General features: G+C 49.5%; 1 protein-coding gene across 1 annotated transcript in view; it reads right to left on the bottom strand.

The window, feature by feature from the left end:
• MYRIP (myosin VIIA and Rab interacting protein) overlaps window positions 1-16,839 on the bottom strand; it is a 217,994-nt gene that overhangs the window by 57,014 nt on the left and 144,141 nt on the right. Inside the window, exons 5-9 of the mRNA XM_069560700.1 lie at window positions 14,541-14,621; window positions 9,601-9,698; window positions 9,301-9,381; window positions 7,816-7,959; window positions 118-265 (exon numbers count right to left, since the gene is read on the bottom strand). Coding sequence (XP_069416801.1) covers window positions 118-265; window positions 7,816-7,959; window positions 9,301-9,381; window positions 9,601-9,698; window positions 14,541-14,621 — 552 coding nt within the window. The remainder of the gene's footprint in view (window positions 1-117; window positions 266-7,815; window positions 7,960-9,300; window positions 9,382-9,600; window positions 9,699-14,540; window positions 14,622-16,839) is intronic.

Below are 16,839 nucleotides of genomic sequence, written 5' to 3'. Positions count from 1 at the left end.
GCCCCGCCGTCCCAGATGGGCACACCCCCACTCAGACTGATGGTAGGAGGGGCTGAGCAACCTCACGACAGCCAAGCAGCCTCCCAACAGCATTTCTGAACCCCGCAGAACGGTTACTTGTCTGGTCCAGCCTGTCCACGCTCTTCCAGCTGGGCAACGCCTCCTCCTCCCTCGGCTGCTGCTCCCTCGGCTGCCTTGATGCAGCCTCCAGCGAAGGGGTCCTCGGGGCATCTTCTCTGCTGAGTGAGAATGCAGACTGCGACCGCTGTGCAGAGAAAAGAGGGGAAGGGGTGACCTCATCAGGCACAGTTCCCAGGGGGACTGCCTTCCGATCTGTAGGCACCCCACCGCATGGAGATGACGCAGCTGATGGTAATGGCTTTTCTCATCTTGAGGTTCAGAAGCTTCACATCAGTACATCCTGCTGTGAAAGTATTAGCTGCTGTTGTGTCTGTCTACAATCCTATAGACTGTAGCCTGCCAGGCTTCTCTGTCCATGGAATTCTCCAGGCAAGAATACTGGAGTGGGTAGCCAGGTCCTTCTCAAGGGGATCTTTCTGACCCAGGGATTGAACCCAGGTCTCCTGCATTGCAGGCAGATTCTTGACCGTCTCGGCCACCAGGGATGCTACATCATGCCATATAATGGCACAGATGGTTCCCCGTTTATTCCACTACAAGTGGTCAGGCCTCCCGGAAAGCATCAGAGATGAAATCCAACAGAGCTGGTTCTTACAAGGCTCCTACCTACCCAGTCGTTCTTCCAGCTGAGATTTCTCAGGGCCAATTGTGTGTGATGAAAATAAAAGCATTTTCCCTTCAGAGACCTTCAAACCTGAGCGTTGCAGCAGTGTATGCAGAAATTTGTAGTACAGCGTAAGTGCGGTGATAGGTAAGCGAGCCAAGAGGGCCAGTCCTCAATCCCAGAGACTTTGCAACATATTCCCATTTAGTTAAAATGAACTCTAACCTAAGGACAAGTGGTACAAATGACTGGCAAGAAACATGTTAGAACTGTATCATTTTATGTTACAAACGTAACTTTGAGAATTTGTAGCTCAGATGTTCTATACAGGGAATTTCATCAAACAGAAAGAGACCAGTGTTTTCCATTGTCATTTAATGAGAGAATTCTCTTCTCTTGGGGATTTACTTTGCTCTTTTTATATGGGTGAAACGGAGGAAGGAAAGGGCCAAGCCACAGAAAGCATCTCTGACTGTGGTATGAAGCAAAGTGTTCTGACTCCGGCCTTAGGCAGTTTGGCGCCACCTGCTGGCCAACAGCAACACTAACAGGCCCACTGCCTCCTCTCCTCGGGAGAAACGAATGGGCTTTCCTCCTCTCCCACCACAGACGCTGAGAGTAGGGGACAAACGGCGAGTGTATTTGGAGAGTTGTGGGCAGGGCCCCCAGGCAGCTGAGGCTGGCCTCGGGACTCATCTGTACCTGGGATCCGAGATTACTTCTGGCGCCACACCTTGACTGAGTGACTTAATTTCCTGAGAAGCAGAAACCTAATCTTGGCTCTAGCTCCCCAGGTGGTGCAGTGGTCAAGAATCCACCTGCCAGTGTAGGAGATGCGAATTTGATCTTTGCGTTGGGAGGATCCCCTGGATAAGGGAATGGCAGCCCACCCCAGTATTCTTGCCTGGAAGATACCATGGACAGAGGAGCCTGGTGGGCCGCAGTCCACGGGGTTGCAAAGAGTTGAATACAACTAAGTGAGCAATTAAGTGCATGCGCGCGCGCACACACACACGCACACACACACACACACACACACACACACAGTTTTGCTCTGCGCACAGTAAACGTATACTAAGTGGGAGCTTTAAAAAGCTGTTTGAGAATAACAGAGGAGAATAGCAAACACCAGCTGCAGGATATCTGGGTGAAAAAACAGCATCATGACTAGGGTTTGGGGAGAGGACAATGCACTCTGTAGCCTCACCCAGAAGGATGGCTAACAGTCTGAGAAAAGAGGGCTGAGGACGGGCCCAGTATCCCCATAATCACAGGCCAGCCTGGGGCCCACAGCCCTCAGATACTGCACATCTGCACTCTGCTGGAGAGGGTGTTGCAGCCAGCTCTGGCCCAGAAAGAGTCATAGGAAGCCTCTTTTACTTCTCCTCACGAGACCCTGAGGCTGATCCAGGAGGAAGAGGCATTTGCCGAACAAATACAGAGCCTTTCAAGCTGTGCACCAAGGGTCACAACCTGACTCCTCTTTGATTACAGAAGAGAGTGCCACGGGCCTCCAGGCCTGCTGTTCTATGCAGCAGTCACAGGTTAATGCAGCCCAGGCGTGGAGGAGCTCTCCCCCTCTTACTGACCGGACAAGATTCTGTGTGCACTGAGTTCAAACAGGCCATGGCCTGTGGTTTGAAACCCCGTTCCTCAAGCTGGGCTGAGAGCCCTGCTGCTTTAATACTGTGTTATATGACACTCTATTGCAACATCTGATTTTCTGCTGGTGTCCCCACTAGACTGCAAGCAACTGAAGGTAGTTAAAGGACAGTTAATGGTGATAGCTCCTGGCACAGTAACTGGTATAGAACTGGGAATCAGTGAATGTTTACTGTGGAGCGAATGACTTGAGGTAGGCTCCGGGGTAGGTTTTTGGAAGCACCTGTTGATGGTGATGATCTTACTAACTTCTTGGATGACACTGGGGAGCAAGGGAAACAAAGAAGAAGCCCACTGTCATCCTCACTTATATCAGGGAGGGTGAGGTCTTACTTGGAGGAGAGCCAGGCTAACACTCATCAGGTGGTTTTTTGGCCCAGCGTCAGTTCCGTCATTCCGAGGGCATGGCAAGCACTGATCCTGTCTCTAGTGCCCTGAACTGCTCTGATACTTGACAACAACAAAGGTTTTCTTGGGGTTGGGTATTCAGGGAGCCATCTATAATTTTGGGAAATCCCTGACAGATGATGAGGGGCGGTCACAGAGGAGAGATCAAGGCTGACAGTCTGTTGACAGGTGAAGTTAGTAAAAATGAAGCAAAAAGATCCTTCCGTGTCAAACTGCCATCTATTCAGGGGGATACATCCTTCTTTTTAAAATCTGGCTGTGCCGTGTCTTAGTTGGGGCACGTAGGATCTAAATCCCTGGCCAGCGATTGAACCCATGTACCCTGCACTGGGAGCGTGGAGTCTTAGCCACTGGACGACCAGGGAGGTCCCAGTGGGACATACCTTTGATATGCCTCCCACCTTGGACTGGCAAGACCCCCTGCCCCTCTTCTGCGTAATCACACAGATTTTCCTGTCTCTGCTCCAGTCATATTCCAACTTGTCATCTTTTCCATGGACTGTGAGCGCCTTGAAGGTGGCCTTCTGGGTGTGACCCTCAGTCCCACGTTTGTGACCGAATTTGTAGGATTATAACACGGTTTGAAGAATAGCAAGAAGAGATAAGAAAGCCTTCCTCAGCGATCAATGCAAAGAAATAGAGGAAAACAACAGAATGGGAAAGACTAGAGATCTCTTGAAGAAAAGTAGAGATACCAAGGGACTATGTCATGCAAAGATGGGCTCGATAAAGGACAGAAATGGTATGGACCTAACAGAAGCAGAAGATATTAAGAAGAAGTGGCAAGAATACACAGAAGAACTGTACAAAAAAAATCTTCACGACCCAGATAATCATGATGGTGTGATCACTCACCTAGAGCCAGACATCCTGGAATGTGAAGTCAAGTGGGCCTAAGAAAGCATTACTACAAACAAAGCTAGTGGAGGTGATGGAATTCCAGTGGAGCTGTTTCAGATCCTGAAAGATGATGCTGTGAAAGTGCTGCACTCAATATGCCAGCAAATTTGGAAAACTCAGCAGTGGCCACAGGACTGGAAAAGGTCCGTTTTCATTCCAATCCCAAAGAAAGGTAATGCCAAAGAATGCTCAAACTACTGCACAATTCCATTCATCTCACACCCTAGTAAAGTAATGCTCAGAATTCTCCAAGTCAGGCTTCAACAATATGTGAACCATGAACTTCCAGATGTTCAAGCTGGTTTTAGAAAAGGCAGAGGAACCAGAGATCAAATTGCCAATATCCACTGGATCATGGAAAAAGCAAGAGAGTTCCAGAAAAACATCTATTTCTGCTTTATTGACTATGCCAAAGCCTTTGACTGTGTGGATCACAATAAACTGTGGAAAATTCTGAGAGAGATGGGAATACCAGACCACCTGACCTGCCTCTTGAGAAACCTATATGCAGGTCAGGAAGCAAATCTGAGTGAACTCCGGGAGTTTGTGATGGACAGGAAGGTCTGGCGTGCTGCAATTCATGGGGTTGCAGAGTCAGACACGACTGAGCAACTGAACTGAACTGAACTGAACACGGTCTGACTCTAAGGAGCTGATGATGGCCTGTTGCCAGGTGCAGTATTCCTGCAGCCTCCCCTGAGCTGTTTTCTACACCGTGGCCTCTATTTTCCTATCTTCAAACTTCACACTATAAATCACAACATACATGTTTAAAAGAGAGAGGAAATGATAGCATTTCATTTTGCAGTGGCTCAAACAATGTTTTATTTCTGTATGTGTGTGTCTGTAAGAGGTGGCGGGGTTCCACTTCTATAGGACAAAAATGCTCCCTTACTTATAAAAGCCAAGATCAAAACAGGAAAAGTCCTTCTCTGGTCCCAAGAGGGAAGATGAGATCTATGTTTTTCATGAGTTAAGGATGCCAGGCTTTCGTAATCTATTTCAGGCAAGCCACTGTTTCACACTAGGGGAAAAAAACTACACCCTGACAGTCACGAAAATCCCTAGAGAGCTGCCTCCAGCACATCTCAGGACACTGCTGGTCTGCTGTCTCCAGCCAGGGTGGAAAAGCCCCAGTTTTGAGACCTAGACCCAGTTTTGCCACAACTTCATTGCAATAAACATATGGCCCAGAAGATGGCGCCACCACGACACTTTTACTTGCCAGTTGGTTCAACCTCCTTGCTCTTAGATGAAAGTGATGGGTTAATTTATTTGCTCTGTTATCCTGGCTGCGCACTCTGTGCCCATCCTTTCACTCCCACTCACGGCGTCTGTTTTCCTTCCTCTTGCCTACCCTAGGGTCCATGGAAGAAACAAGGCTGGTGATGTCAGCAAGGGCCAGCCTGAGTTATAGTGTCTGCATGGTGGGTGGAGTCCACAGGTCGAGGAGTGTTATCATGACAGCAAGCCCTTGCAAAGATGGACTGAGAATTTCAAATGGGCCCCACCTCTTAACGCTTGGGGCATGAAAGTGTAGTATGTTGGGCAAGGGGTTCATGCCAGCTCCTCCTCCTGGGCGTCCCTGGTGGCTCAGAAGGTAAATAATTCGCCTGCAGTGCTGGAGACTTGGGTTTGATCCCTGGATCGGGAAGATCCCCTGGAGGAGGAAATGGCAACCCACTCCTGTATTCTTACCTGGAGAATTCCATGGACAGAGGAGCCCGGTGGGCTACAGTCCATGGGGTCACACAGAGTTGGACACAACTGAGCGATAACACTTTCACTTTCATTCTAAGCCTCAGGGATCAGTGCGATGCCAAGCACACAGAGTGCACTCAGTAAGTATCAGTCACAATAGCAGCATTTATTAAGCTCTGCCACTGAGCCAGGACAACTCCATTCCCTCACTCTGTCTGACTGGGGACACACGAGTGACCTGCGGCAGCTTGGACCAACTTGCCCACACAAATGGTCGGTGAAGGGCAGAGGCAGGGCTTGACCTTGGGTCTGTCTGGCTCCAGGGTGATGCTCTGCTCTGCCCTCTTGGTGCTGCACCTGACACCCTTTCCTGAAAGCCTGGGGACAACGCACTCCTGGCTAACAAGCCTCAACCCAGCAGGACGTGCCATCCAATCCAGCTGGTTCTGAAGCTTTAGACAAAACTCACAGGGTGATCATGAGTTACTTTTGTTAAAGCTTCCTCTGCAGTCACTGGTCCCCCGTGTGGGCAGCAGCATCCTGCCTTCCTTATGTCTCTTGCGATGGTATATGGTTGCTATGACTGCAATGATTATCATCATTACCAACAGGGCAGACTCCCTGGGGCTTCAAATAGTCTCTGTTTTCAAGGAGCCCATATCAGGGATGAACAGAGAGTGAAAGTTTTTAGTATCAAGGGTTTGTGGGCAAAGGGGTCAACGACAGTGTTCAAATGAATAACAGCTGAGACATAGCTTTGCTTTGTATTTCTGGGGTCAGGCACATCCATTAAATTCAATCCAATAATTATAACAGTAATGAAAAATCTTCAGGTCTATACTATAGTCATTTAAAGGACAGAGCAAAATGTAAGGGGGGAAAATGACAAAACCACAAAGAGAAATGGGTGAAGAAAATAGAAAAGGACGGAGAAGAGACAGAGAAAGTCAGACAGAGACACAGCTCAGTCGCTGGGCACACTGCATGCCCAGCCTCTGCCCTCTTCATTGTTACCGTTAGGGTCACCATATGAATACAGAGATGACTTTTTACATACGCGCGCCCAAGGAGACAGGCGCTAAATGAATGATAACCCCTGCCCTGGTGCCTGTTAGGATATTGCATCTTAAGGCTTTGAAAATCAAGACTGCACTGACCCCCTTCCCAGCGGAGAGCCACACAATCAGAGAGGAAATTAAAAAGAGGGACGATCACACTGAATTTTCTTTCAAGAGAACAGATAAGAAGTCCTGTCTGACTGGAGATGGATTAAGTTTGGGTTTTGCAGTTAAGCCTGAGGACGGAGTCCTACAGTGTTACGGGGTTCTGCATAGTTACCCCCGGAGCCAGAGTATCCACATCTATGGAGGACTGAGGACACAGGAGGGAGCACTGCCAGGAAGCCAGGGGCTCAGGAGGCCAGTGGCTCAGGTGGAAGCACTGCCAGGAGGCCAGGGGCTCAGGAGGCCTGAGGACACAGGAGGGAGCACTACCAGGAGGCCAGTGGCTCAGGTGGGAGCACTGCCAGGAGGCCAGTGGCTCAGGGCCCTCCGTGTCTGCAGCTCAGGGTCCCTCCTCAAGATGCCACGAAAGGGTCATCCTTCAGCCCCCAGCCTCTGCCTACCCGCCCCCCCCACACACACACACACCATCCCCACTGCTGCAGATGGCATGATCTCATTCTCCTTTATCCTGCCTTTCCAGTTTTAAGTTGCCTCTGTGTGTTGCCCGGTCCTCTCCCCCATGCTATGACTTGGGTCCCTGCAGCTGACGGAACACAAGTCCTGCCGGCCAGCCCTGCTCCTTTTCTTGCTGAATCTCCACACCCAGGACCCAGCCTCTATCCTCTGCCCCACATGCGCCCTCGCTGGGGAAGGAGGAACACACACCAAAGGACTTTACGGGCTCGGTGACCCTCCCCAGCCGCAACAGGCCCGGACCCTTGGGTCACTGGACAGACGCTGTGCTCCGTGACTGGGGAGAAGGAACAAAAAGGTCTGCCCACATTCCGATGCCCCATCCACGGGCCGCTGTGGCCTCAGAAGGCAGCGGTCACTCTCTCACAGTCCTCGGTTTCCCTACAGCAAGTACTCAGGTTATGAGAACACACACGGCCCTAGGAAAGCCATTCTCTCCACGGGACTCAGTGCAGCTCTTTTCAGAATGAACTGTAAAAAGCTTGTTGACAGTGTTATTTTTCCTAAACTGGTCTCTGTGTAAAAACCCACCTCCACGTGTAAGAGAACAGGCCTCCTGGCCCCCATCCCTTGCTGCCTGGCGGGCACATGTGCTGACTACAGATGTTAGGCGTGGCGGCCCCGTTTCTACAGGGAGAATGGTTCTGAGCCGCACACAGCAGGGTCCCTGTAGGGGTAGGCCGGGGCGGCATAGGGGCTCACCCAGAAGGTGGCGGAAGCTTGGGGGCCCCGCGGGGCGGCTGTGGTCCCCGTGTCAGCTGCCTCTGCACCGCAGCTCTGGGGCTGCGGCCACTCCGGCTCGTCTTCCACGCGCTGCTCACTTTTGCTCTTCTGTTTCCTTATGATCTGGGGAGGAGGCAGGTGACAAAGGGGACACATTATTGGAGAGACTTCCAGCGCTATGTGGTGTAACGGGGATCATCTTTGGGAAATTTTTAGCCACGGAAAAGCTTAGCTTCAACGGAATACCAGCCAGTTTCAGACCCACCTTGTGATAAAACAGCACAACCAAAGCTTTGAACATTCTACAGCACTTTACAGTTTGAAAGCAGTTCTCTTATGATGCTGGCAGCCTTTTCTGTTAAGGGCCTACTGTGTGCCAGTCTCTGTGCTCGACACCATGTAGTTAGTACAAGGCCTTCCCTGGTGGCTCAGATGGTAAAGAATCTGCCTGCAGTGCAGGAGGGCAGGTTCAGTCCCTGGGTCAGGAAGATCCGCTGGAGAGGGAAATAGAAACCCACTCCAATGTTCTTGCCTAGAGAGTTCCATGGACAGAGGAGACTGGCGGGCTGCAGTCCATGGGGTCGCTTGACGTCATATATGCTCTGTGCTTGACACCATATATGCTTTACATCATTTAATTGTCAGAAGAACTCTAAGAGCTACCTACTATGCTGCTGCTGCTGCTAAATCACTTCAGTCATGTCTGACTCTGTGCGACCCCACAGATGGCAGCCCACCAGGCTCCCCCGTCCCTGGGATTCTCCAGGCAAGAACACTGGAGTGGGTTGCCATTTCCTTCTCCAATGCATGAAAGTGAAAAGTGAAAGTGAAGTCGCTCAGTCATGTCTGACTCTTAGCGACCCCACGGACTGCAGCCTACCAGGCTCCTCTGTCCATGGGATTTTCCAGGCAAGGGTACTGGAGTGGGGTGCCACCGCCTTCTCCGAACCTACTATAGCTCCCCCTAATTTACAGATGCAGTTTATCTCAGAGGTCATCAGTTAAGGACACACAGCTCATCAACAGTGGAGCTGGATCTCAAGCCCAGAGTCTCCGGCTGTACACCCTGACTTTAGGAAGAGTCTGAAAGCCCTAAGGAGGGGGCAGATACCAAGTGTCATGAAGGAAGGCTTCAGTTTGTCTGCACCGCTTGCTATGCTGGGCACGGCCACTTGGGTTTAATAAGTCCATTTGTACAGAGATCTCTGGGCCAGGTTCCTGGCTCCTCACCCCTCAATCCCTAGCTCAATCCCTAAGGGCAAGCAAGTTCACACTGCTTATTTGTCTCAGTGCAATGCAACCCCCCTGCCTTAGCCCCAAAGTACAATGGCAAGAGTGAGAAGGAACAAGACAAATGGTGCCCAAGACAGCAGCGGTACCCTCCGCGGGTCTTCCACTCACCGAAGGCCCTGGTCTGGACCAGCGTGGCCCTTTGCAGCCGTGTGGTTGCCAGGGCGCACCTACCTTCTGTAGGATGGTTGTGGCCAGCTCCTCAGTCAGCTCCTCCTTGTGGTCCCGCAGGTAACTGGCCTCGTTCTGCTTGTCCTGCAGAGGGAAGAAGAGAAGGTTGTGAGCTGTGGGTGTGTTGGGGGGACTTGGCAATCGATTTCTTGGGAGTCCTGACCGCAAATGCAGGGGGAGGATGGGCTCAGTTCAAGGATGGTTACATGACGATGGCGTCCCCACAAGCTGCGCTTTCTCTTGGCAGCCAGGACACCACCCACACCACCTTCCAGACAGACACTGTGGGGGGTGGGGGCATACCAGGCTGTCCCCATAGGCTTCTGCTTTGGAGATGGCTTCCTCGATGGCCTCTTCAGCCACCCGTAGGGCGACAGCCAATGTGTCCATCATGCTGTGTCCTGGACAGGAAACAGAGCAGAGACCACTTCTAAAAGGCAAGGACAAGTGAAAGGTCCTTGTGTCAAAGTCATGAGCTGACTAGCACGAGGCTAGGCCATAGTCCTCTTGTGCCCTGGCACTAAGGACAGCTCCAAACACACAAAGAGGCTTAAAGACGATGGACAAAGGGATTAACACAGCAGTTCTTCACCTACCTTCTCCGATGAAGATTATGCTTTGTTTTGTGCGTGTACTATATCATTTGTAATGATAGGCAGGAAGACTGAAATCTTATAAGGGCGGTGCTCATGGTTTAATGCAAATACAAAATCCACAAAAGAATTTTTTAGATTCTAAGCCCATACTAGCAATAGCATTGGCCCACCTTGCCCAGCTCGACCACCTGCTGGGCCACAGACCAAGCATCTCGGTTTAACAATGTTGTGTTGCAGATGAACAGCAAGGGGACTCAGCCATACGCAGACCATCCAGGCTGCCACATAACACTGTTAGAGCTGAGACTCAAATTCAGGACTCTCTGTCTCCAAATCCCGTGATTTTTAACCGCAAAAGTGAGATAAATACAAACTAACATGATTTTTAAAAATAAAGCTATCATATATCTAGTGAATGTATTTTTTGCATATGGCAACAGACAGGAGGAAGTGTCCTTACACCAAAGGACTTCCCCAGGGGACAGAATTCTCTCTGGAGTCAAGTTCTTGGAAGCATTCTGCTTCCTGGAGGTACTAGATTTTTACCTCTTACTTGAAAGTGAGAATTTCTATCATTCCTCTTAGTTCACCCCAGAAGCCCAACTCACACCAGGCATAAGATCAGAGGTCTGCAGGGGCTGGTTGCCTACGTCTCCTCTTCCCCTTCTCAACCTCCTGTTTCCATCTATAATCTGCTAGTCAGGCATTATTGAACACGTGCAAATCTCCTGAAAGCTGCCTCGGATGCTTTGTAGAATGAGATAAGGTGTAAATATATCAAGTCATTAGTTAATCAGTCCCTAAGCTGGATCATGGAAAAAGCAAGAGAGTTCCAGAAAAAGATCTATTTCTGCTTTATTGACTATGCCAAAGCCTTTGACTGTGTGGATCACAATGAACTGTGGAAAATTCTGAGAGAGATGGGAATACCAGACCACCTGACCTGCCTCTTGAGAAATCTGTATGCAGGTCAGGAAGCAACAGTTAGAACTGGACATGGAACAACAGACTGGTTCCAAATAGGAAAAGGAGTACGCCAAGGCTGTGTATTGTCACCCTGCTTATTTAACTTCTGTGCAGAGTACATCATGAGAAACGCTGGACTGGAAGAAACACAAGCTGGAATCAAGATTGCTGGGAGAAATATCAATAACCTCAGCTATGCAGATGACACCACCCTTATTGCAGAAAGTAAAGAGGAACTAAAAAGCCTCTTGATGAAAGTAAAAGAGGAGAGTGAAAAAGTTAGCTTAAAGCTCAACATTCAGAAAACGAAGATCATGGCATCCGGTCCCATCACTCCATGGGAAATAGATGGGGAAACAGTGGAAACAGTGTCAGACTTTATTTTTTTGGGCTCCAAAATCACTGCAGATGGTGACTGCAGCCATGAAATTAAAAGACGCTTACTCCTTGGAAGAAAAGTTATGACCAACCTAGACAGTATATTCAAAAGCAGAGACATTACTTTGCCAACTAAGGTCTGTCTAGTCAAGGCTATGGTTTTTCCTGTGGTCATGTATGGATGTGAGAGTTGGGCTGTGAAGAAGATTGAGCGCTGAAGAATTGATGCTTTTGAACTGTGGTGTTGGAGAAGACTCTTGAGAGTCCCTTGGACTGCAAGGAGATCCAACCAGTCCATTCTGAAGGAGATCAGCCCTGGGATTTCTTTGGAAGGAATGATGCTAAAGCTGAAACTCTAGTACTTTGGCCACCTCATTTGAAGAGTTGACTCATTGGAAAAGACCCTGATGCTGGGAGGGATTGTGGGCAGGAGGAGAAGGGGACGACCGAGGATGAGATGGCTGGATGGCATCACTGACTCAATGGATGGGAGTCTGAGTGAACTCCGGGAGTTGGTGATGGACAGGGAGGCCTGGCGTGCTGCGATTCATGGGGTTGCAAAGAGTCAGACATGACTGAGCGACTGAAATGAACTGAACTGAACTGAAATTAAAATACTTAATTCAAGCTTCTTAGGCTCCGGAAGACACACATGTGGACAGAAAGTGGCATTTGGCAAACATAATAAATCTCCCAAACCAACCCGAACATATATGCTATGCATACTAAGTCACTTCAGTCGTGTCCAACTTTTTGCGACCCCATAGACTATAGCCCGCCAGGCTCCTCTGTCCGTGGGATTCTCCAGGCAAGAGTACTGGAGTGGGTTGCCATTCCCTTAAACTCCTGGGCATCTTCCCGACCCAGGGATCGAACCAGCATCTCTTATGTCTCCTGGGTTAGCAGGCAGGTTCTTAACCACTAGCACCACCTGGGAAGCCCAAACCAACCCAGTTAAAGTCAAAGCCGTCTAGCCAGGCAGCTGATGAGGACATTGCAAGCTGGCTGTGAGTCCTGACAGAGACACGCCTAGGGTTCAGCACCCCTCAAGTGTGGTTGAGTGAGGATGCGGTTTCCCCAGTGTTTCTATCAGAAGAGTATTAAAGTTAAGTTGTCACCACACTCAGGGCTCCCTGGAGACAGACACCATATCTCCCATCTCTCTTCTTTAAGATACCAGGCAATGCATTTTTCACAGAAGTGGTGCCCTACAAATTCTTGTTGATTCAAAGTGCACCATGACCTCCCCAGCTCTAGGCTCTGAGGGCCCCAGTGATGCCCCAGTAAACACCAGCTGAGTCCACACTCTCCGATCAGATACATATGTAAGAGCTCAGAAGGGCGTGGAGATCCTATAATGGGGACAGTCACCAGCTTCCATAGAGCCCTGGAAGGAAGGAGCGTGGAGATGTTAGGCTCTGGAGGCCACATTTAAGATTTTGGCACGAGGTGGAGTGGAGCGCTGAAGATGCTTGGTCCGAAAGTGAAGGTTTGCGTCAGTTTTAGAGATAACTGGTGGGGTGTGGAGGGAGGGTAAGAGGACAGAGGGAGGGTAAGAGGGCAGAGGCAGAGTGGCCGAAGTTTAGAGGACCAGTTAGGCAGAGGGATGGTTACTTCTGTGTGTCAACTTGGTAAAGCTATAGCTGCTGCTGCTGCTAAGTCGCTTCAGTCATGTCTGACTCTGCAACCCCACAGACGGCAGGCCACCAGACTCCCCCGTCCCTGGGATTCTCCAGGCAAGAACACTGGAGTGGGATGCCATTTACACCAGCTGTTTAATCAAACACTAACCCAGGTGTTGATATGATGATTTCTGTAGGTGTGGTTCACATTGTGGTCACAGTAGTTGACTTTAGGTAAAGGATATCACCCTTGAAAATATCAGTAGGCCCCATCCCATCACTTGGAAGGCCTTAAGAGCAAAAACAGAGGCTTCCCAGAGAAGAAATCCTGCCTTAAGACTTGAGGATTAACTCCTAATACAGTTTCTGGGCTGCTGACCTATTCTATAGATTTGGGGCTTGCCAGGCCCCACAACTGTGTGACCCAAGTCCTTGAAATGAGCGTCTTTGTATGTGTGCGTGTGTGGTACGTATTCATATCCTATTGGTTCTGTTACTCTGGAGAACCCTGGCTGATTTAAATGGTCACTGAAATTAATATTTATATACGAATGTTGAGGGCAGGAAGGGGCTCAGGCCCTAGACCTTGGAACAGAAAGAAAAGAACAGGATTGCAAACAGAACTTGGGTGACTGGGTGGAAGTGGGGACAGGGATTGAGGGAAAGGTTAAGTCTTGATGGTGGACTTAACTGGCTGAGGAGCTTGATTAGGATACGCTGAGGTCTACAGCTATTCAGGATCCCTGGAGGAGCTACAGCTCCTGATGGTCAAGCATCAGAACTCTGAGTCTAGAACTCGGGCTGAAGTGAGAGTTAGGCATTCAGACAGAGGTGCGCCACGGTCACGTGTCAACCCAGGGAGAAGATTCAAGCAGGAAGGATGAGAGAGGACCAGACTTTCATGAGAAGGTGCTCAGGGAGAGAATAGGATGAGTGCAGAAGCTGTGAGGGGCACACCACAGAACCAGGGGGACTAGGAGGCACCGGTTCCCAACACCCAGCACTTCTGGGAAGCGGCTGCAGTGTTGGAGGAGGTTTTATTTGTAATTAGAAGTTGGTGTTGCTTTTAATCTCTGTTCTAAGGGAACGATTATATTGGTATAAAAAGTTAAAGTCAATCCATAAATGGTACATTCTTTCTAAGAATATTTCAATATGAATCACACAAGTGAGTTTGTTGATTGTTATATTCTAACTCCAGAAAAACACACTCTAAAAGTGAAGTGAAGGTTGCTCAGTCATGTCCAACTCTTTGCAACCCCCACAGACTGTAGCCAGCCAACCTCTTCTGTTCATGGAATTCTCCAGACAAGAATATTGGGGTGGGTTGCCACTCCCTTTTTGATGGGATCTTCCCGACCCAGGGCCTGAACTCAGGTCTCTTGCATTGCAGGCAGATTCTTTACTGTCTGGGCCACCGGGGAAGCCAGAAACACACACTAGTTGATCATTAAGTATCTTGAGGCTGGTAGGGAATGCACTTCTCTAGGTTACATCTTAGATATATTCAACTATTTGATGATGGATTCACACGGATGGCAATAAAAGAAGACCCAGGGAGATGCTCACACACAATAACAGAGTTCCATCAGTGGTCCCAATGCAATGAGGGACCTGACGATCTGAAGGCGTTTCCAGTCCTCCAACCTCCCATTAGGTGTAAACCCATGAGCAGCCTTACCTTCTGACTGCCTATAAAATGTCGAGTCACTGCCTGAAACACTTCCTTCGTTCTCCAGGTTTGCCTCAAAAAAGTTTCCTCCTGAGAGAGAAAGAGAGAGAGGATATGAGATTACCCAAGGTGTCCAGTGGGCCTGGAGCACTGTGCCACTGCATCGGCAGACCACCACCACCCACTGTGATTGCTTGCCTCGCAAATAGGCTTAGGGAATCCCTGGGTTTTTAGGCAATACATTTAGGAAATTACTGGGTTCCACAATAAGCTATAGATTTTGACCAGTCACATTTTTTTCTTCCTCATATTAATTCCTCATGTAGCATCGCTTCCACCCCCCAACTTTCTTCCAGAGCCTTCTTTGGAGGCAGTGTGGAATCAAACATGGAACAAAAGATTGAAGTCTGAGAGATACGAGGTCATTTCCTGGATCTGCAAGGGGCTAGTTGCGTAACCTTGATCAAGTTACTTAACCACTCAAACACTTGGTCTCCTTACTAGAAAAACTGTGATAATGACAGAATTCTCCTCGTGATGCGTGAGGAGACACTGAATGCCTGGCCTTTAGCTACTGTCCATGGCATCAGTCCACACGGTTGCCTTTAGCCAGTGAGTTAACTCTCATTAGCAGTCAGGGGAAAGAAACCCAGAGCAAAACAAAGTAAGCCTCAGCATTTGCTCTTTTAAGGCCCACTGCCTCTTCTCTGGTCTTCTGTCTGTTGAATGCACACTCTAGTGTCTTAGTTCCAGGCTGGAAAGTGCAGTTGGCTAAGCCCTTTTTCAGTTGGGGATTTACCATCTGTATTCACATATTAACTCATCAAATGAGACGTTTGAAGGTGTGAGGTCTGTGTCATGGCTCTTTCCTTTTAAAATTACTGTATTGTATCCCCAGTGCCCACGACAGCATGGAGATAGCAGGAGCTCAAAAAAAATTCTTGAATTGGATGCTGGAGGAAAACACTGATAGAAGCAAGAGAATAAACGTGTGTCTACATGTCTTAGCTCACAAGGGGGAAATGCTATTGATTCCAAGTCAAACTAAGCAGTGGATCTTTGATACGAATAATACAGCCTGTGCTTCCCTGGATGGGCTGCATGGGGCTCTGGTGTGGAAACTCTGAGGGTGACTGGCATAGGTTCCAGCCGCGGGGGCAGTGGGACGTGACCTCTGTGGGAAAGGGCATTAGTGTGTGGCCTGCCAGTGGCTCTGTCCGACCATGCACCATTGTCTGTGTTTGTGTTTTTTGACAAGCCTTTCAAAAGAGCCGAAGTCACTTATTCTAGCTCTGTGACCACCGGAAGTGACTTTATCTTCCCGTGTCTCTATCTCCTCATTCATAAAATAAGCCTTTAGGACAAGTCACCACCTCAGTTCTCAGACTACACAGCGAAGTGCAGATATCTCACTTTGGCTTGGCTGTATCCAGCGTCCATCCATTCATCAAGCAAATGTTCCATGGGGACCTACCCAGCGTTCATTCATTCATCAAGCAAATGTTCCATGGGGACCCAGGAGATGCTTGGCCCTGGGCTGGATGTTAGCGTGACTGGTGAGCAAAGCCAGAAAACTTCGCTGCCCTGACCAGTAGCGCATGAGAATTCAATAACCAAAGATTTATATAAACAGACATAAAGCTATAGATATGTTGAATGCTATGACTGGGTGGTTCACACAATAGGACAAGTGTTCAGCAGGGAAGACTGACCGGTCAAAGGGGTGTGAGGGGGGGAGGAGCTCCAGGGCAGAGCAAACAGCTCGCATGGGGACAGGCGGTGGGGACAGCAGGGTGCACCTGAAGAGCTGAAGCAGAGGCTGTGTGGCAGGCTGGGTGAGATGGGCTAGGGGCAGACCATGCAGGTCATGGTGCCAACATCAGTGTTCTGATCTTTGTCCCAACTTGAAGCCACTTGAAGCCAGTAAAGGCTGCAGAGGTATGATCTGGTCAGGTGTATGCTTGTAAAGGTGCACGCCGGCTGCTGTGTGAGGACTGCTTGGAAGCGGGAGAGGGTGGGTGTCTAGAGAGGAAGTGGGGAGTGCAGCCGTGCTATGGAGTGTCCCTGTGATGACAAAGAGGGTGGCAGGGCAGAAGCAGAGGAGAATGTGCCGTCCAGGAAGGGCGTAGGAGACAGGAGAGAATGGCGTGATCTCAGATCAACAGGGAGGAACCAGTTAAGAGAGAGGCTGAAAGGCAAGATGGAAGGGCTGAGTGACCTTGAGCCCTTCGTGGAAAGTGACAGAGACTAGATGTGGAGGTGTACTGGTACACGGTCTGCCCCGTGAAGGAGGTGGCGAGGCTGTGTC

The sequence above is a fragment of the Ovis canadensis genome, chromosome 19, assembly GCF_042477335.2.
Source record: "Ovis canadensis isolate MfBH-ARS-UI-01 breed Bighorn chromosome 19, ARS-UI_OviCan_v2, whole genome shotgun sequence".
NCBI lineage: Eukaryota > Metazoa > Chordata > Mammalia > Artiodactyla > Bovidae > Ovis > Ovis canadensis.
Note: the sequence above shows the minus strand (reverse complement) of the source record. Positions and strands in the feature narration are given on the sequence as shown.